This window comes from Bos indicus, chromosome 15 (genome assembly GCF_029378745.1).
Source record: "Bos indicus isolate NIAB-ARS_2022 breed Sahiwal x Tharparkar chromosome 15, NIAB-ARS_B.indTharparkar_mat_pri_1.0, whole genome shotgun sequence".
In the NCBI taxonomy this organism is placed as follows: domain Eukaryota; kingdom Metazoa; phylum Chordata; class Mammalia; order Artiodactyla; family Bovidae; genus Bos; species Bos indicus.
The window spans coordinates 22,597,160-22,617,071 of record NC_091774.1 but is presented as its reverse complement, the minus strand read 5'-3'; the positions used below and the strand labels follow the sequence as shown (position 1 = coordinate 22,617,071).

Genomic DNA, 19,912 nt, shown 5'->3' with positions numbered 1-19,912 from the left:
ACACAAAAATTAACTCAAAGAGAATCAAATGCCTAATCATAAGAGCTTAGAAGAAAACACAAAGTTTCACAGCATTGACTTTAGCAATGATTTATTGGATATGACACCAAAAGTTTAGGCAATAAAAAAATAAAACCAGATAAACTCAACTTCATCAAAATTGAAAACTTTTGTATATCAAAGGACACTAACAAGGGAATGAAAGAACCCACAGAGTGATATTTACAAATCATATAGTAGTCGATTAGAGATTAATATCCAAAATACATAAAGATATATAAAGAACATCTACAATTCAACAGCAAAAAAGCAAACAACCCAGTTCAAAAATGAGCAAAGCAGTGGTAAAGAATCTGCCTGCCAATGCAGGAGACACAGGTTCAATCTCTTGTCTGGGAAGACCCCTACATGCTATGGAACAGCTAAGCCTGTGCACCACAAATATTGAGCCAGTACTCTAGAGCCGGGGAATCGCACTACTGAGCCCTTGCACTGCAACTGCTGAAGCCCATGTGTCGTAAAGCCTGTGCTCAGCAAAAAGAGAAGCCACTGCAATGAGAAGACTGTGCACTGCTACTAAAGAGTAGCCCCCACTCGTTGCAACTAGAGAAAAGCCTGTGCAGCAACAAAGACCCAAGACCCAGCACAGTCCCAAAATAAATAAATAAAATTATTTAAAAATTGAACAAAGGACTTGAATAAACATTTCTCCACAGACAATATACAAATAACTGAAAAGCACATGAAAAGATCCTCAAGACCACTAGCCCTTAGGAAAACACAAATCAAAACCATGAGAGACCATTTTACATATTATAAAATTATAATATTATAGCCAATTATAAAATGGCTATTATAAAATGGAAACAAACAAACAAAACACCAGAAAACATGTGTTGGTAACGGTGTGGGGAAATTGGAACCTTTGTGTGTTCATTACGGGTGGGAATGTAAAAAAGTGCAGCCACTATGGGAAACTGTGGCATTTCCAAACTGTTAAATAGAACTAGCACATAAGCTGGCAATTCCATTTATGGGTATATGCCCAAAATAATCAAAAGCAGGGATTCAAACAAGTATCTGTGCACCAATGTTCATAGCTCTCCTGGTGGCTCAGGGATTCTTCTGGTAAAGAATCCAATCTGCCTGCAATGCGGGACACACCTGGGTTCGATCCCTGGGTTGAGAAGATCTCCTGGAGGAGGGCATGGCAACCCACTCCAGTATTCTTGTCTGGAGAACCACCACGGGCAGACGAGCCTGGCGGGCTGCAGTCCATGGAGTCGCAAAGAGTCAGACAATACGAAGCGACTAAGCGCGCACACAGCACAGCAGTGTTCATAGCAGCAGCACCCACACTACCCAAAAGACGAAAACAACCCGAGTGTCTACTAACGAGTGAACAGAGGAGTAAAATGTGGCATAATCCAACGGAAGTCCTAGAAAGGACACAGGCTGTAACATGGATGACACTTGAAAACAAACCAAGTGAAATAAACCAGAGACAAAAAGAAAAATATCGTATGATTCCACTTATATGAGGTACGTATTACAGGCAAATTCATAGACACAGAAAATAGAATAGAGGTTACCAGGGACAGGAGAAGAGGGGAACGAGGATTTGTTGCTTAATTGGTATAGAGTTTCAGTTTGTAATGATGAAAAAGTTCTGGAAACGGTGGTGATGGTTGCACAACGCTGTGCATGTATTTAATGCCACTGAATTGTATACTTAAAAACAGTTAAAATGCTACATTTTATGTTATATTTTATCACAATAAGAAATGCACTGGATACCTAGGGAGTAGGATAGACACATAACATATAAACTTAAAACATGTGTTTATAAAATATTCATACTGGAAAATATATACCAATTAATTATTAATATTAGTAAGAGATAATAATTCAAATTCTATAGCTGATCAAACAATACAATGCAATTTCCATCAACATCCTATCTTTTTTGTGGAACTTGGCAAACTGATTCTAAAATTTACATGGAAATGCAAAGGGTCAAAAATAGCTAAGATGCTCTTGCAGAAACACAAAGTAAAATGATTTGATCTACTGGATGTTAAGACTTATACAATTATCATAATTAAGATAGTGAGGTAATTAAGGCATTATAGCTAAGATGGGATTAAATAAAAAACAACGGTTAGGCTAATGGAATATAATAGAGAGCCCAGAAACAGACCCAAGTATACACAGATAGTTGATTTATATTAAAAATGGCTTTGAAGAGCAGTGAAGAAAGGATGGTCATTTTAATAACTAATATTGGGACAACTGGATAGCCATACAGAAATAAACAAAACTTAGTCACTACCCAACATCATGTATAACATAAATTCCATATTCATACCTGTTTCAAAAAATAATGAAGGTTTGGGAGGTAATATACGGGAGACAGTTCCCATATATTACATTGTCATCTTAAATAGGAGATTAAAAAAAAAAAAAGGAAAGTACTGATGTTAAGACCATTGCCTCTGAGTGTTCACCAACCCTAAACTATTCACAATCTTTTCTCAATTGTAGCCAGTTCCTCACAACGAAAGACCCATCTTAAACTGGCTGAGTCATCCCAAATTCCTAAAAGTATCCTACCCTAACATCACCTTTCTGAATCATTACCAAGATTGTGTCAAGATGAGGTTCTTCCTTGTCACAGGTTTAATAAACAACTCAGCTTTGTCTGATCAGCAGTTTTCTTTGGCAATCTTCATCAGGGAGTTAAAAATTGACAGTCTTTTCTTTTTGAGATATAAACTGAAATATTTATAAATGAAATTATATAATTTCAGAGAAAAATTTAAAAATAGAGAAAGTAAATAGGGATAGATAAGATTGGTCATCGATTGTTGAAGCTGGGTAATGGTACATGCTAGTTCATTATACTATTCTGTCTAGTTTTTTATGTTTCAAATTTTCCATATTAATAAAAATAGTTATATTTCTTCTTCTAGTCCTTAAGAGGGGATATGCATTAAAGGACAGTAAATATAACTTATCTGACCATGACTACCAGGCTCACATCCAGAAAGCATCTAGCCAAATGTGGCCTAAGTCAGGATGGATTTTGCAGCTTTGCCCCTCACACAAGGCAGGGAAGAGCGGAGTGGTTGTAGATTTGAAAGAAATAACTCTTTTCAATGCTGTTCTACAACACTCGTAATGTAGAATAAGAGTAAATATACTTAACTTAAATTTGACATTTAAATCTTGGTTTAAAAGAGTGGGGGTAGAGAAAATTTGTTGGGCTTTATTTATTCAGACAGTAAAACTGTGCTACAGTCAGCTAAATTCTTAGTTGTGCTTAAAACGGGCTCCCTCCTACGTTCTACGCTGGAAAAACGAAACTTATTCTTTCTTAGAATCATGGACTCTGAAACTGGCAGTTACTAGGATTCCACACACACACAGAGTGATGATCAGTTTGAGGCTTTGAATAACTAGTCATGTAAGTTGACTTTTCTGTGCATTTGTATGGAGGAGGAACCAGCTCAGGTTGATGTCCTGGGAACCAGTGAGGTTCTCGCTTAAACCCTGAGGGAAGAGAAAAGAGGAGTCTTAGTAAGTAATCTCTTTGTTATTTCTGAGCGAATATACAGTGAAACCTGTCAGAGCTGAGAAAAGAGATAAATCATTCACTCATCTAAGTTTTCTTTGTGTTCCTCCTGAGGCAATAAGAATTAAAAAGAATAGGTCACCTACTATGGGTTGAAAGTGGCCTTCTGTTGTTGTAGCTTGTATCATATGTTGTTTCAAAGTAGTGTCCAAACTGGAAAGAAAAGGTAGTAGTTTAAAAATACAGGAGTCTATAGCCAAAGCTGGGGAATAAAGGACACAATGGCATACATTCTAGCAGGCTCTGTACTATTTTAGCTTGACTAGAGATCTATACATGGCATTAACCTATATCCTATCAATTTTTATATCCTGTGTGTGTTTGTTTAGGAGATTTCAGGGCAAGATGAAGATAAATGACAAATCTAGCTGGCAGGGACCAGAGGAGAAACTAACCTGAATCAGAAGACATTAGATAAATATTTCTGTAGACTAATGAAATCCAAAGAAAAGCAAGAGAAAAAGCATGATACTCATCCTTTTATTACCCTGTGGTTGCTTAGTAGCTAAGTCGTGTCCAACTCTTTGTAACCCGATGGACTACAGCCCACCAGGCTCCCCTGTCCATGGGATTTCCCAGGCAAGAATACTGGAGTGGGTTGCTATTTCCTTCTCCAGTGTATCTTCCAGACCCAGGGACTGAACCCGTGTCTCCTGCATGGCAGGCGGATTCTTTACCACTGAGCCACCTGGGAAGCCTTACAATAACGTAATATTCAGCTTGACAGTAAAGTGGGATAAGCGTTCCACCTGAGGACTGCTGCCCTCTTCCAACCATTCACTGAACAGAAGCCTGAAAGATCTCAGCGTTGGAAGTTATCAGATTCCTGTTTCTCAAATGGCCATTGGTGTTTCTTTTGCTAACAGAAGAAAACAAAGAAGAGAAAGTTCGATTACCTGGGAAGGCAAGGGTTTTGGCTGCACGATATTCTTTAGGTCATATCTTTCCTGGTTCCAGTTGCCCATCAGGGTACGGTTTGAATAGGCATCTTCATTAGTGTTGCATCTCCATCCATACTGGAAAAACTTGGACATATCATTCCAATCCGTCCACACTTCAGCATGGCCATCTGCATTAATGAGGCTGCCATAGTGTGGGTTTGTAAGGAAACAGGCGAGGACCTGTCTCTGGGAAAAGGTGGCAATAGAAAAGTTTGTTGCACAAACCAGAGAGCAGAAAACACATCCCTTTCTCGTCCTTGGCCAAGCATAAGTACACCTTCTAAAGATCTAGGCTTTCCTCTCAGTTTAATAATTGTCATCCTGTTTCCTTCCAAGTTCATAAATCCTTTGACCTACCCTCTCAATCAGCAGTAGTAGATGACTAAATGGATTAAATACACTCCCCCCCAAAAGGCAAGAGAACTTCAGTACCCTAATACTATTGGAGAACTAGAAAATAATTCTGGTGATTTTGAGGTGTAAGAATTTAAGGACTAATTACTGCCATCTTCAAAGAGAAGACAGAGAAGTGAGAGCTGGATAACTAGATAATATGATAGATCAATGATCAACAAATGATGGTTTCCTTCCTTTGGGCCCAGCTCAAACGCCACATCTTAGGATATAGCGTTCCCTTTTCATGATGCCTTACTTCAAGTTAACTTCTCTCAATTGTCTCACACAGAACTTTATCTTCACACTTTTATATATCCATAACTTTATACCCGGAGAAACCACCGGCACCCCCACTCCAGTACTCTTGCCTGGAAAATCGCATGGACGGAGGAGCCTGGTAGGCTGCAGTCTGTGAGGTCGCTAAGAGCTGGACACGACTGAGCGACTTCACTTTGACTTTTCACTTTCATGCATTGGAGAAGGGAATGGCAACCCACTCCAATATTCTTGCCTGGAGAATCCCAGGGACGGGGGAGCCTAGTGGGCTGCCATCTCTGGGGTCGCACAGAGTCGGACACGACTGAATCGACTTAGCAGCAGCAGCAGCAGCAACTTTATACCACATGTTAGAGTTCTTCAAGGAAGTGTGGAATCTTTTACACTGAAATATGCATCCCTTGAGGACAAGATCTGTCACTTTTTCATTACTGCACCCTCTCCCTCTGTATACCCTCCCAATCAATAGTAATTTGCACATACCAGATGACCAATGTCTGAATTTCAATTTTTTTGGTAAGGAATCAAAAGCCAACCATTTCTAATTTTGGTTAAAAGTTCAGTCTGGTCCCTTGGCTTAGGAGCAAGACAATACCTTCTCTGAAGATGAATACTTTGAAGTTGAGGAGCTTGTGTCTGAAGATTTTATAGCAGAGTAACAGCAAACCTTACTCTGACGTTCCATATTCTTTAAAACAAGAGATGACACTAAACCTGGCCTTCCCAGTTCTCCAGGCAAAGAAAGAATTTAGATCACCCAGATCACCAGGTGGCCATGATTTGGTGGTCATCACCCACGCACCTTTCCACAGCTAGAGACAAAGCCAACACTGTAAGTTTAAAGGTAACTGCCCGCACATCATGGGCCTTTGTGAAGATAGATGCATGCACTTATGTCAACAAACAGCATGACAACTAAGAGCAGTTGGTCCCACAAAGTCCTCAGGCCATGTACTCAGATGACACTGTCCCTGGGGCTGTTAAGGATAGACATCCCCACCCACTTAGTTGTCCAAACCTGAAAACTGGGGCTTATCTTTGACTCTTGGTTTCTCCTTCAACTCCCTTACATCTATTCAATCACTAGGTCTTGTTGATTTTTTAATCAGTGCACTACCCTCCATCTCCACTGAAAGTGAAAGTGAAGTCGCTCAGTAGTGTCTGACTCTTTGTGACCCCATGGACTGTAGCCTACCAGGCTCCTCTGTCCATGGGATTTTCCAGGCAATAGTACTGGAGTGGATTGCCATTTCCTTCTCCAAGGGATCTTCCCGACCCAGGGATCAAACCCAGGTCTCCCACGTTGTAGACAGACGCTTTACCGTCTGAGCCACCAGGGAAGTCCATCTCCACTACCAAGTTTCAATTCAGATCACTACCAGCCCTAGTCTCCGTTACTGCAGTAACCTTCTATCTGGACTCCTTGCCACCAACCTTGTTCTTCTTCTATCACTTCTCCATAGGAAAGCAGAATTTTTGAAAATGAAAATTTAATTGTGTCATCTTCCTACTTCAAAATCTTTCAGTGGCTGGCCACTGTTTTCAGAGTAAGGTTAAGGCTATAAAAAATGCCTATATGAACTGGTCCCTGCTTTTCAGTCTCATCTGTTATCCACTCTCCCTCAGACTACATTTCAGTCAAACTCAGCTACTGTGTTTTTCCATCATGCTTTTGCATTTATTGTTACTTCTGCCTTTTCAGTCCTCCTGACTCAGGAAAGGTGTAGTCCCCCCCAGTCCCCTTAGCTTTCAACTCAGGTGCACTTCATCCACAAAATCTTTCCACTTCATCCCCAAACTTGGTCCCCTTCAGTGTGCTCCTCAGCGACCTGAATTACTCCATTCATAGTACTGCTGCTGCTGCTAAGTCGCTTCAGTAGTGTCCGACTCTGTGCGACCCCAGAGACGGCAGCCTACCAGGCTCCCCCGTCCCTGGGATTCTCCAGACAAGAACACCGGAGTGGGTTGCCATTTCCTTCTCCAATGCATGAAAGTGAAAAGTGAAAGTGAAGTCGCTCAGTCGTGTCCGATTCCGACACCAAGGCTCCTCCGTCCATGGGATTTTCCAGGCAAGAGTACTGCATCTCACTAAATCAGAATTGTCTCTTTCGCCGTGCATCCTCCACCACACTACAAGCTCAGAGAAGTCATAGGCCACATCCTGTTCCTCCATATATCGAACAGCCTCCATAGGCCTGGGGCATAACACTCAACACTTCTTGAATGCATAAAAGGTAGGGGAAAGAAGCACCTGGAAAAACTCCGAATAACAATGATAATCGGTTGCAGTCATTTCGGATGAGATGAAGGCTGTTAAAAATCCTCTGAGTCAGGATGCAGAACGCAGCACCATCTCTCCTTGGCCTCAGTCCGGCCCTGCTTCGTTCACTTAGAACTCACTTCACCTTCGACCTGTCTGCCCCACCCCCGCCCCCAACCCCCCGAAGCTAGGGACTGCTCAAGACCTCAGGCAGGTGTGACGAAGTCGCTCAGGGCCGCCCTTGGGCCCAAAAGAATTTAACACTTCCGATGGGGTGAGGGAGTGAGGGGATTGGGTGGCCGGTGTCTCGTTCTTGCTCTCATGGTTATTTTCCTACTCGGGACGTCGCGGCCCCAGTTTGTCAAGACAACCAGATGCTGTGATACGTCATCAACCAGCTACGCGTGAAGAGGTGGGGCCACAAGAGAATCGCGAAGGAAGTGACGTAAAAAAAGAGCGCCTCGGAGAACTTGAGACTGGAGCACGTGGGGGCCATGGCCCCGCGGCGCCTCCTGTTGGTTGGAGAGGGGAATTTCTCTTTTGCCGTAGCTCTGAGTGAGACCCTGGATCCAAACACGAGTCTAACCGCCACCTGTCCCCAGCGGTCAGCGGACCTGGCCCGGGATCTGGTGGTCCGAGAGAACCTACGGCGCCTGCGCGAGCGAGGTAGCGAAGCCCAGCCCTCCACGAAGCCCCGCCCAGCTGTGGCGCCCCCCACTAAGTGGAAAGGGTGGGAATAGAGGGGATTCAGGGAACTTGACCGTTGCCGGGGCTTCCCAGGTGGCTCTAGTGGTAAAGAACCCGCCTGCCAATGCGAGTCTTAAGAGATGCGTGTTCGATCCTTGCGTGGGGAAGATACCCTGGAGAAGGGCATGGCACCCCACTCACAGTATCCTTGCCTGGAGAATCACATGGACAGAGGACCCTGGCCGGCTACAGTCCATAGGGTCTCAAAGAGTCTGACTGGACCAAAGCGACTTGGCACATACGCACTTCATCTTCCCATGGACATTTAGACAGCCTGCTGTGTGCCTGGACCTGGGCTGTTTTGCACCTCGTGTTAGGGAGGGTTTTTCTCTTGTTCCATGGCTTTATCACATCCTCCTGTCTATATTTCATGCCAGGTAACGAGGTACGCTTCGGTGTGGACTGCACCCACCTGGCAGATGCCTTTGAACCGCAAGACAGAGAATTTGATCGAATTTATTTTAACTTTCCGCACTGTGGGCGCAAAGCTGGAGTAGCTAAGAACAGGGAACTGCTTGCCAAGTTTTTCCGGAGGTGAGGAGAGCTGAGCACTCACAAGTGAAATGTTTAAGATGTACATTGCATAGTTCCTGCACTCAGACATGTTAGTTTGGGAAATAGGACATACAAGAGAACGTGTTGCTCCAAAGGAACCCACAGTCTAGTTGGAGAGGCAGACATTTAACCCTAAATGCTAAGTACAAGTGCAAACATGTACTGTTGGGCCAGAAAAGGGAGAATCACCTATTTTTGATAATGCAAAATGATAGTAGCCAGTATAAACTAATTTAGGAGCCAAACTATCTGCGTTCAAATCCCCACCCACCACTTAATAGCTTTGTGGTTTTTGTGATTGTTTACTTGATCCTTACTTGCTTTTGCTTCCTCATCCATAAACTGAAGATATTAACATAACTACCTCATAAAATTACTGTGAACTTAAAACAGTGCTTTATACTATTATACCAAAACATGAAGCATAGTTATCATGAAACTTCGCACAGAGGCAGTATTTTAAGTTAGTATTTGAAGTACAAGTAAAATTTTAACAAGCAGGAGGGGAGTGAATTCTAAATGGGAAAGAACAGCCTGATCACTGAATCACATATAGGAATTTTATAGACATTGACTTTTCAATGAAATATACGTGAACAATAGAAATGTGAAGTTGGATAACTTTCTGGTCAGCCACTAATATTAGTTACGAGTTGAGCATTGAATTTAAATTCTTATTTCCAGCTCCTTTTTTTGCATGTTTGAAGTCTTAATAGATCTTTGCAAATAGATATGATTGGGTTTTAATTATCTCACAGACGAACCATGTATATACAGCTAATTCCTACTTGTTTCTGTAAATGATTGGTGTTTCCTTATCCCTGTTAGCTGTGCAGATGTTCTTGCAGAAGACGGAGAAGTCCACGTGGCATTGTGTAGAGGACAAGGTGGGACTCCTGCTGATAAGCCAATGAGAGAATGGCACAACAGTTGGCAAGTGGTTGCTATGGCCGCTCTGGGGGGATTCATTTTAAGTGATGTACATCCCTTCAACTGTAAGGCTTTGCCAGGCTACAAGTGCACTGGATATAGGTAGGTAATAACAGATCTAAGCTTTTTCCATCTCTCTCACTAATGATAAAAAATCCCATTGACACTTTTTCTTGCTAATTTCTTGATTCAGCCTTTAGGAATAATTGCTTTCTTTAATAGTGACAGACTTAATAACTGCTATTTTGCCAGGAGTCAAGATAAGTCCTTTCATATAGAAGGTGCCTTGAACCATATCTTCACCCGGAGCTTACCTTTTGAAAGTTTGCAACCAAGAATCTCCAGGATCAAACTGGGTGACCAGTGGTTTTCTTTTCTGGAACCAGAAGTACTTGTAGGAAAACTGAACAGGTAACCTGATTTTACCAGAAACTTCTTCTGTCTCTAGTTGTATCCTGATTGACTTAATAATCAGGCAGTCATACATTGAAAGGATGCTACATTAATTGTTAATGATGTTGTGCTGTGAATACTTATAAGTATGGCCCACACAGTCTCTTTATAATTAAAAATTTTCATATTATCTGCAAATATCTTATGATATCACTTATATGTGAAATCTAAAAAAAAGGGGGTACAAAACAGAAATAGTTACAGATGTAGAAGACAAACTTATGGTTACAAAGGATCTGCTGCTAAGTCACTTCAGTCGTGTCTGACCCTGTGCGACCCCACAGATGGCAGCCCACCAGGCTCCCCCATCCCTGGGATTCTCCAGGCAAGAATACTGGAGTGGGTTGCCATTTCCTTCTCCAATGCATGAAAGTGAAAAGTGAAAGGGAAGTCGCTCAGTCATGTCCGACTCTTAGCGACCCCGTGGACTGCAGCCTACCAGGCTCCTCTGTCCGTGGGATTTTCCAGGCAAGAGTACTGGAGTGGGGTGCCAGTGCCTTCTCCAATGGTTACAAAGGGTCAGGGGGGTATAAACTTGGAGATTGGGACTGACTTACACATATTTCTATATATAAAATAGATAACTAATAAGGGCCTATTTTATAGCACAAGGAACTCTACTCAGTACTCTGTAACGGCCTATGTAGAAAAAGAATCTAAAATAGAGTGGATATATGGGACTTCCCAGATGGTATTAGTGGTAAAGAATCCATCTGCTAATGCAGGAGATGGAAGAATCATGATTTCAATCCCTGAGTTGGGAAGATCCCCTGGAGTAGGAAATGGCAATTCATTCCAGTACTCTTGCCTGGAAAATCCCGTGGATAGAGGAGCCTGGTGGGCTACAGTCCATGGGGCCGCAAAGAGTCAAGACACAACGGAGCACAGCACAGCCTATGTATATGTATAACTGATTTGTACATGTGAAACTAAAAGCAATATTTTAAATCAACTATACTCCAGTAAATTTTTTTTTAAATTATCATATTTTCTGGTATATTATAGGCTGTCAGAATTCTGAAACCCATGCCATCTTTCTTTATAGTAGATGGTTTCTTTGTTTCCTTTCTGGATCAACTTGATGATTCTTTTTATTAAGCTATTCTTTTTGATTCTAGCTACATTATCATTATTTATAATTTTAAAAGTTATTTTTGTGTGTGTTTAATCAGGGGCTTCCTAGAAGCACCTTCATGTCATCCTATCAAGACCATAAATGAGAAACTCATTGCTGAACTGGGGAAAGCTTTCCCTCTAAAAAGGCTGAAGTGTTCTTCCCCTTTGCTGCTACAAGGAGATGCCAGTGTTCTCACATCCCACAACCCTGACATCCTGTCAACTGCCTTTTGGGTTAGTCTCCATGAAGATAACTCAAATTTTGAGTCCCTGACTAGTGGGATAACACAAGACATGGAGGACTTTCTAGTGTCATTTTCAGAACTCAGCCTTCCCAAGAGCGCTAGAAGAGACAGTAAGGAAGAAGCCCATGAAGGAACGTTTGGCCAGGCCAAGGTCTGCCTTAGACCTTCTCTTCTGGTTCACATCCAGGCTGTAATCCAAGCACCAGACTTTCTCCCTGGTTCTCTGCACATCCTCAGTGGACCTGTCTTTCAGAGGTGCTGCATCTCACCTTTCACAATGCCAGCATTTCACGAGACTTTGTATATCCTTGGATTTAATAAAAATCTGAAGGACAGCTGTCTTCAGTCACTACTGGATCATCTGAAGGGCATTCTAGACAACCTTCTGACCCAGACATGGCTGGAGGGCTCTGAGCGGAGCAGCTCAGTGGAATTTGTCTTTCAACCAACTGGGGAAAGATATATGATTACTGTGAAGTCTCAAAATTTTGGCCCGGATTGCGTTAAGGACCTGATTATTGGGTCTGTTACCACATCTGCTACAAGCGTGATACACAAAGACCAGTGTTTTGTGTGTGTGTGTATGAACTTGGACCTCTTAGCCATGCTTGTCTGGGATATCTCTGATTGGAGGATGCTGTGGACCTCTGATAGTCGTTTCCTGAAGAATTTTGCCCCTGGAAAAATAGAACCCTTTAAAAGCTATTCCCTATATCCTCCATACTATGTGCATGATATTAGTTTTTGGTTAGATGAAAAGAAAAGATTTGATGAAGTCGAGTTTCACACTCTGGCCCGGGCAGTGTCCCAGGACACAGTTATATCCATACAATTCCTGAGTCGTTTTCAGCATCCAAAGACCGAACAGGTCAGCCTCTGCTATAGACTGACCTACCAGACCTGTGACAAGGCCCTGACCCAGCAACAGGTAGCATCAATGCAGTCCCAGCTTAGGAAAGAGATTCAACAACGACTCCATGTGACACCTCGGTAGTTTAGTAAACTCATCTCTCCATAGTGATCCTTGTGGGTGTGGGTGGAAAAAGACCAGTTTGTAAACTGTTGTACTTTCTGGACTTTTTGTTTGTCTTGTAAAAATCTTCTACTTTGTAAAAGATTGGTTAATTGAGGGGCTTCCCTGGTGGTCCAGTGGTTAAGAATCCACCTCACAGTGCAGAGGACAAGGGTTTGATCCCTGGTCGGAGAACTAAGATCCCACATAACTCAGAGCAACTAAGCCCTCACGCTGCAGCTACTGAGCTCTCACTTCAGAGCCTGTGTGCCACAACTAGAGAGTCTGAGCACTACAAAGAAAGATCCTGTGTGACATAGTGAAGATCCTGAGTGCTGCAACTAAGACCTGATGCGGCCAAATAAAATTTTAAAAAATTAAATATTGGTTGTTGGGCTCAAAAGACACCTGTGGCTCAGTCACTGAGACTATAATGTGATTGGTGACCTTCAGAGGTGTGCAATACTTTGATCATGAGTAATGACAGGGAAACAAAAAAACAGCATCTTAAACACTAGATGCTATCATTCTGAAGAGGCAGTAAAACTTGAGTGTCTCCTCAAATATAAATATATTTTATGCAATGTCAATTCCTCTTCCTTAACTCTACCATATCATCTCTCTAAATCAATTGAGAGTGGTTTTTAAAGTTCAGTTCAGTTTAGTTCAGTCGCTCAGTCGTGTCTGACTCTTCGAGACCCCATGTATCGCAGCATGCCAGGCCTCCCTGTCCATCACCAACTCCCAGAGTTCACTCAGACTCACGTACATCGAGTCAGTGATGCCATCCAGCCTTCTCATCCTCTGTCGTCCCCTTCTCCTCCTGCCCCCAATCCCTCCCAGCATCAGAGTCTTTTCCAATGAGTCAACTCTTCGCATGAGGTGGCCAAATTACTGGAGTTTCAGCTTTAGCATCATTCCCTCCAAAGAAATCCCAGGGCTGATCTCCTTCAGAATGGACTGTTTTGGATCTCCTTGCAGTCCAAGGGACTCTCAAGAGTCTTCTCCAACACCACAGTTCAAAAGCATCAGTTCTTCGGTGCTCAGTCTTCCTCACAGTCCAACTCTCACATCCATACATGACCACAGGAAAAACCATAGCCTAGTCAAGGCTGACCTTTGTTGGCAAAGTAATGTCTCTGCTTTTGAATATGCTATCTAGGTTGGTCATAACTTTCCTTCCAAGGAGTAAGCGTCTTTTAATTTCATGTCTGCAGTCACCATCTGCAGTGATTTTGGAGCCCAAAAAAATAAAGTCTGACACTGTTTCCACTGTTTCCCCATCTATTTCCCATGAAGTGATGGGACCAGATGCCATGATCTTTGTTTTAAAATTAGACCATTTATTAGCTTGGTTAAGTTGCAAGTGCTTCATATTATTTTTGGTATCATCATCATGTTTATTCTCTGGTTGACTGCTGTTAAAGTCATGGAACTGAATAGGTGTCAGATTTAGAGTTCACATTTGGGTCTGTCTGACTCTAAAGCCCATGTTCTTTCTGCCACTTTCTGTTACTTTTCTTTCCTTGGATTTCAACAATAATCTCTCAACTGTGATTAACTCTAAACTTTGCTCCCCTCGATTTTGGGGCTTTCTGTTGTATCTCTAAAGAACATTTGGAGATTGGCCCAGCCCAGGACTCTGCAGAATGGGGTGCCCTAATGTGAATTAATGTATGTTCCTGTTAATACCTAGGCTCTGCTGATTAGAATTATAGTGTAAACTCTGTGAAGGAAATAACTGTCTTACTTATTCTTTTTTTTTAATTTCTGTTTTTATTTTTTGTAACTGAAGTATGATTGATTTCAAATGTCATTTATTCTTGTATTTGGACAAAAGCATGTGGAAAGGCAAGAACTGAAAGAAACAAATTAGTGTATTATAATGCAAACAAAATATGATGGTGACCTGGACCTGGGTGGTAAAAAGCGGTTGGACTGGGAAATAATTCAAAGGACTTACTGATAAATATATGTGCACACACAAATATTTTGGAGTTAGAGAAATAAAGGAATCAAACAGAATCCCTAGTTTTTTGATCCAAGCAACTAGGAGAATAGAAGTATCTTTAATTGGAGTAGGAAAACTGGCATGGGAGTAAGTTTAGGTAGTGAATCAAGGGATCTCTTAAGGACACATGTATTGCTTGGCTCTCCACATAGACTTTGGGCTTCCCTAGTGGCTCAGAGGTTAAAGCGTCTGCCTGCAATGTGGGAGACCTGGGTTCGATCCCTGGGTTGGGAAGATCCCCTGGAGAAGGCAATGGCAACCCACTCCAGTATTATTGCCTGGAGAATCCCATGGATGGAGGAGCCTGGTGGGCTACAGCCCACGGGGTTGCAAAGAGTCGGACACGACTGAACGACTTCACTTCACTTCACTTCCACATAGACTTTAAGCTAATTGAGGGCAGAGGTGGTTCAATGGTAAAGAATCCATCTGCCAATGCAGGAGACGACAGAGACGGGTTTGATCTCTGGGTTGGGAAGATACCCTGCAGAAGTAAGTGGCAACCCACTCCAGTATTCTTGCCTGGGAAATCCCAAGGACAGAGGAGCCTGGTAGACTACAGTTCATAGGGTCACAAAGAGTCGGATATGACTTAGTGACTGAGCATGTGACTTAACAGTTTTCTTCCAACCCCAATAGTGCTTAGTAAGCATGAAACCAAGCATGACCCTGCAGGGTCTTCCTGGGGTGAGATCCCCCCAACCTCTTCCATACCTGCCGCCTCTTGTTTGTAGAAAAGCATTAGCCTCCTAGGCCTTCCCTGAGTTCCAAAGGTTTATTTTTTTTGTTTGTTTTGGCCACACAGCAGGTGGGTTCTTAATTCCTGAGACCAAGGGTAGAACCCACGCCCCTTGCAGTTGAAGTGCAGAGTCTTCCCCACTGGACCGCCAGGGAAGTCCAACAAAGAGCAGATTTGATGCAATGAGAAATGAGAATATGCAGAAACAAATCAGTCATGCGAGATAATAATAGTTTAGCTTTCAAAAAAAAAAAAACTCTAGTTCTGTCTCAAGGGCTATAGATAATATTTTGAGTCATATCCTTGTGCGTTTTATTGATTCTAAACCCCCACCAGATGGAAGAAGTTAATTGCATGTTGATCACCAGGACATAGACCCCAGGAGGTTATTGAGGCTGACTCCTGAAGTACCACCCTGTTAACGTCATCACCAACCAATCAAGGATGTCCATGAGCTGATGATGAACATCTCAACTGTTTCTCTCACCTTGCCTTTAAAACACCTCCTTTGAAAGGCTTGGGGTAGTTTAGGTGTTTTGAGCATGAGCTGCCCATTCTCCTTGTAATAAACACTGTACTTTGTTTCAACAAAGCCCAATGTTGGTACATTGACTTTTCTGTGCAGGTGGGCAGACCCACGTTTGATTTGGCATCACTTGGATGAGGAATCATTGGAGAAGGAAATGGCAACCCACTCCAGTGTTCTTGCCTGGAGAATCCCAGGGATGGCGGAGCCTGATGGGCTGCCGTCTATGGGGTCGCACAGAGTCGGACATGACTGAAGCGACGCAGCAGCAGCAGCAGCAGCATAGAGCTCCACAGGGCAGGACAGAGTTCTGCGACTGGGGGAGCAGGCAGAGTGTCAGGAACAGATGCATGACCCCTGAGTCACTGGTGTGGTATCATCAAGGTGCCTGTGGAGGAATGTATGAAATCAAGAGCTTTTTCCTGGTCTCCTGGTTGGAAGAACACAGGCTTTGTAGTAAGACCTGGGGTGGAATATGGCTCTACCACTTCTTTAGCTATGCAACCTTGGGCCTCCGTTTCCTTTTTGGTAAAATAAAGTAGTTGTATTAAATTTTAAAAGGATGATTTCATCCTGTAAGGTAAGCACAGTAAATGCTTACCATAATGTTGTAGTAGCAATGGCAATGACTGACATCTTGTTGAATTTGCTGCACAGAATTTCTTTAGCTTTTCACTTTTCTTCCAATTCTGTATTCTGCCATTAGGGCTTTGTCTCTCTGAAGCAGTTAATTCGCTACAGGCTGTCCCTATTACTTGACAAAATACAGAGGACAAGATGTCAGTGATCTGAAAAGAATTTTCTCTTTGATATATAGCTGTGCTATGATTTTTTTGTGTGTGTGCTATGATTTTTAACTGAGTACCCATGTATTCCACGTGGAGTTGTTTTAATCACTTTCTATTTGTGCTTTCTTTTAAACGGATGCTGAGGGACAGTATATGTAGGAGAGTGAAGAATGCTAAGTGAAGGAAGAGAGAATTAGGGAGAGGGAGGCATGCCCAGAGTTACAAGTTATGTGGAAGGTATAACTATAGCATCTCTTAACCCGGATTTGCCCCAGTTGGCCCAGGAGCACTGTAGTTTAGTCGTTTCTGCGCATGTCGAGGTCTTTTGTCCCTCGGCGGACACCGTTGCCAGCCCCGGCAATGTCTCCGCGCTCCTTGCTTTCGTAGGGTGCGGAGTTCTACCTTTTTTTCCCACGCTTGCCATGGCGAGCCGAGGGGCCCGGCAGCGCCTGAAGGGAAGCGGGGGCAGCGGCGGGGACACGGCCTCGGCCGCCGACAAGCTGCGGGAGCTGCTGTGCAGCCGGGAGGCGGGCAGCGCGGAGCCGCGGCCCGAGTAGGTGTGCGGGCGCGGCGGGGGCGTGGCCGGGCGGAGCGGGGCTGCCGCGGGCAGGGTCTCGCCCGCGCGGTACGGGAGGGTCCGCAGTCTCTTCACCCCGCGCCTCCTGCGGGCCGGGTGCACGCTGGGGCTCAGATGAGACCCCTCCTCCAGAGCTTAGATGAGGCCGCCCCCCAGGGCTTAGATGAGACCCACCCCCCCGCCCTGCCCCCCAGCTCGGGCCCTTGCCGCTAGTGGAGAAACCTGGAGTGCAGGTCTGTGCGGCTTCCGCCCCAGGCCCAGGATTAGTTGGAGAGAGCAAGGCTGTCCCTCACGGCTTCAGTCCCCCCAGGGTCTCGGCCCTTTACTCTTCTGTGTGGGGCCCAGCACTCTCCACACCAGTAGCCTCCTCTCTGTCCAAACTGGGGGGCTACAGGTTAAGACTGCGCCAGGGAGCTGTCAGCGAATGGAATTGGAGGACGCGGTGATGTCCTTTGCACATAGTAGCCTCTGGGCATTTGAACAGACCGGGAAATGAATAAAAGCCATGGAAAGTAATGACCTTGTTAGGAAAAGAAAGGGGAGAAGGAAATGGCAACCCACTCCTGTATTTTTGCCTGGAGAGTCCCGTGGACAGGGGAGCCTGGTGGGCTACTGTCCATAGGGTTGCTCAGAGTTGGACACGACTGAAGCGATTTAGCAGCAGCAGCAGGAAAAGAAAAAAAAAAAAAAAAAAAAACGAACGAAAGCTTGTGGCCTTCAACTGAACAATTTGTTGGTTTGGGATAAGCAGAGTGTCACAGATGCCAAAGAAGAAGTGATGACTAACGTTGATTAAGGTCTTAATTCGTTCTTCACTTATTCTACGCAGAACAATTAACGGTTCACCCTTTTAGGTGACTAACTCAAGTGCTTTGGTGTCTCTTGCCGTGTTGTCCTTTTTGTCTAGTTTTAGTTCTTCTAGTTAGCATGTCCTTCCTATCACATACTTGTGTTTCTGAGCAGGTTATCTGGGAACAAAGCCGGACAAGTCTGGGCACCTGAAGGATCTACTGCTTTCAAGTGTTTGCTCTCAGCAAGATTATGTGCTGCCCTGCTGAGCAACATCTCGGACTGTGACGAAACATTCAACTACTGGGAACCAGTAGGTGATTTCTCTAGTTTTCTCTTTTTGTTCTCAATTTCACTGCTTGGGTCCTTGTTATTAATCAAGATACAAATGATATACAATGTTGAGTTCAGTCAGTCGGTCGTGTCGGACTCTTTGCACCCCCATGAACTGCAGCACGCCATGCCTCCCTGTCCATCACCAACTCCTGGAGTTCACCCAAACCCATGTCCATCAAGTCGGTGATGCCATCCAACCATCTCATCCTCCTGACTACTAGTAAAATGACTTTATTTTCACTTATGTATTCTAAACTGATGATTTACCTACTATTGAAGGATATAGGAATTTGGCAGTTACACAAAACAGTATAATTTGTAATTTTCTTAAAACATTTTAAAAATCAAAATAATACTTTGAGGTAGTTTAAAAATATTAAGTGCAAAAGAAAAGCAGTAACTCTATTTTCTACATCTTGTGTACAAACACCTGTCCCCAGAGGCAACGACTTTCTTTAAATTTTTTGGCTTTTTTTTTTTTTTTACTGATGTTTACTAAAATAAACAATGTTACTGCGTACTATGCTTATATTGCTGTTTCTTGATTTATACATTTATAAGTCTGTTGGACATTCTTTTATAGGAAATTCAGAGGTGAAATTTTCTGATCACATTTTGCATAAAAAAATAAATGCTTAGTGTAGGTAGTTTTAGAAAAATATAAGATATTGAGCTTTCCTGTTTTGTCTAAAGAGTATTTTTTTTAAAAAAATAAGTAGAGGATAAAATCTGAGCTTTCAATGTTGGCCAAACGATAGTCTTACAAGATTTATAGTATCTTAATATATCAGTATTGGGTCATTTTGATTCTTATCCATCCATTAGTTGCAAATCTTGTTGACAATTTCAGCATTTTTGTGTACCTTTGTCTACTTAATATTTTTGCTTAGAAACTTTACCTGCAACCTCTTAACAAGAAGTTTTGGCCAATATAACCCTGAATCCATTCATTTTGTACTTTCAGACACACTACCTCATCTATGGGAAGGGGTTTCAGACTTGGGAATATTCTCCAGCTTATGCCATTCGCTCGTATGCTTACCTGTTGCTTCATGCCTGGCCAGCTGCATTTCATGCGAGAATTTTACAAACGAATAAGGTAAGAGCAGGCCAACTTGGAAGCAATCACAACTGATGAAGAGGTGGGTGAGTCTCTGGAACAGTTTTGTGAAAAAGACAAAATGTATTGGTTGTTAAGACAGGACTTTTTTTTGAAGAAGAATCATTTATTCATTATTCAACACATATTAATGGAGCAACTTGTATTTGGTAGATGGTTTGTTAAGTGCTGTGAGTTTAACAGTGATCAATCCCCTCCCTCATGAAATCCAGTGAGGAAGACGAACATGGAACAAGTAATTATAAATGCAGTGGGTCTTGGAGGAAAAGTACAATGTGTGATAGGTTAGCGTATTAGGAAAGCTTAGTGTAAATAAAATACTGAAGGATAATTAGGAGTTAACCGAGACCTAACCTGATTACCTTTCAGAAATTTGACTGTGATGTGTCTTTAGTGTGGATTTCTTTGGGTTTATCCTGTTTGGAGTTTATTCAACTTCTTCAATTTTTAGGCTTATGTGT

General features: G+C 42.9%; 3 protein-coding genes across 6 annotated transcripts in view; 2 read left to right on the top strand and 1 right to left on the bottom strand.

Moving 5' to 3' along the window:
* Nucleotides 1–1,503: 1,503 nt before the first annotated feature.
* Nucleotides 1,504–7,903, bottom strand: CFAP68 (cilia and flagella associated protein 68). 2 transcript variants are annotated; one of them, XM_019975268.2, is made up of 4 exons: nucleotides 7,499–7,903; nucleotides 4,531–4,761; nucleotides 3,721–3,787; nucleotides 1,504–3,552 (listed from the first exon to the last, which is right to left on the bottom strand). In XM_019975268.2, the coding sequence occupies exons 1-4, from the start codon at nucleotides 7,538–7,540 to the stop codon at nucleotides 3,383–3,385; spliced, it is 510 nt and encodes a 169-aa protein (XP_019830827.1). In that variant the 5' UTR covers nucleotides 7,541–7,903; the 3' UTR covers nucleotides 1,504–3,382. The 2 variants fall into 2 exon arrangements, with proteins under 2 accessions (XP_019830827.1, XP_070659499.1); XM_070803398.1 differs by lacking the exon at nucleotides 7,499–7,903 and adding an exon at nucleotides 5,843–7,442.
* A 47-nt stretch (nucleotides 7,904–7,950) lies between these two features.
* FDXACB1 (ferredoxin-fold anticodon binding domain containing 1) lies at nucleotides 7,951–14,590 on the top strand. Its single transcript, XM_019975848.2, has 5 exons — nucleotides 7,951–8,173; nucleotides 8,632–8,788; nucleotides 9,638–9,841; nucleotides 9,992–10,150; nucleotides 11,365–14,590. The coding sequence occupies exons 1-5, from the start codon at nucleotides 8,002–8,004 to the stop codon at nucleotides 12,545–12,547; spliced, it is 1,875 nt and encodes a 624-aa protein (XP_019831407.2). The 5' UTR covers nucleotides 7,951–8,001; the 3' UTR covers nucleotides 12,548–14,590.
* Nucleotides 14,591–16,964: 2,374 nt separating this feature from the next.
* Nucleotides 16,965–19,912, top strand: part of ALG9 (ALG9 alpha-1,2-mannosyltransferase) — a 113,253-nt gene continuing 110,305 nt past the window's right edge. Inside the window, exons 1-3 of one of the 3 annotated variants that reach the window (XM_070803395.1) lie at nucleotides 16,965–17,182; nucleotides 18,170–18,308; nucleotides 19,296–19,430. In XM_070803395.1, the coding sequence (XP_070659496.1) occupies nucleotides 17,052–17,182; nucleotides 18,170–18,308; nucleotides 19,296–19,430 (405 nt within the window). In that variant the 5' untranslated portion in view covers nucleotides 16,965–17,051. Of the gene's footprint in view, nucleotides 17,187–17,504; nucleotides 18,061–18,169; nucleotides 18,313–19,295; nucleotides 19,431–19,912 lie in introns of those variants that run through there. The other 2 variants (XM_070803396.1, XM_070803397.1) reach the window with 2 other exon arrangements.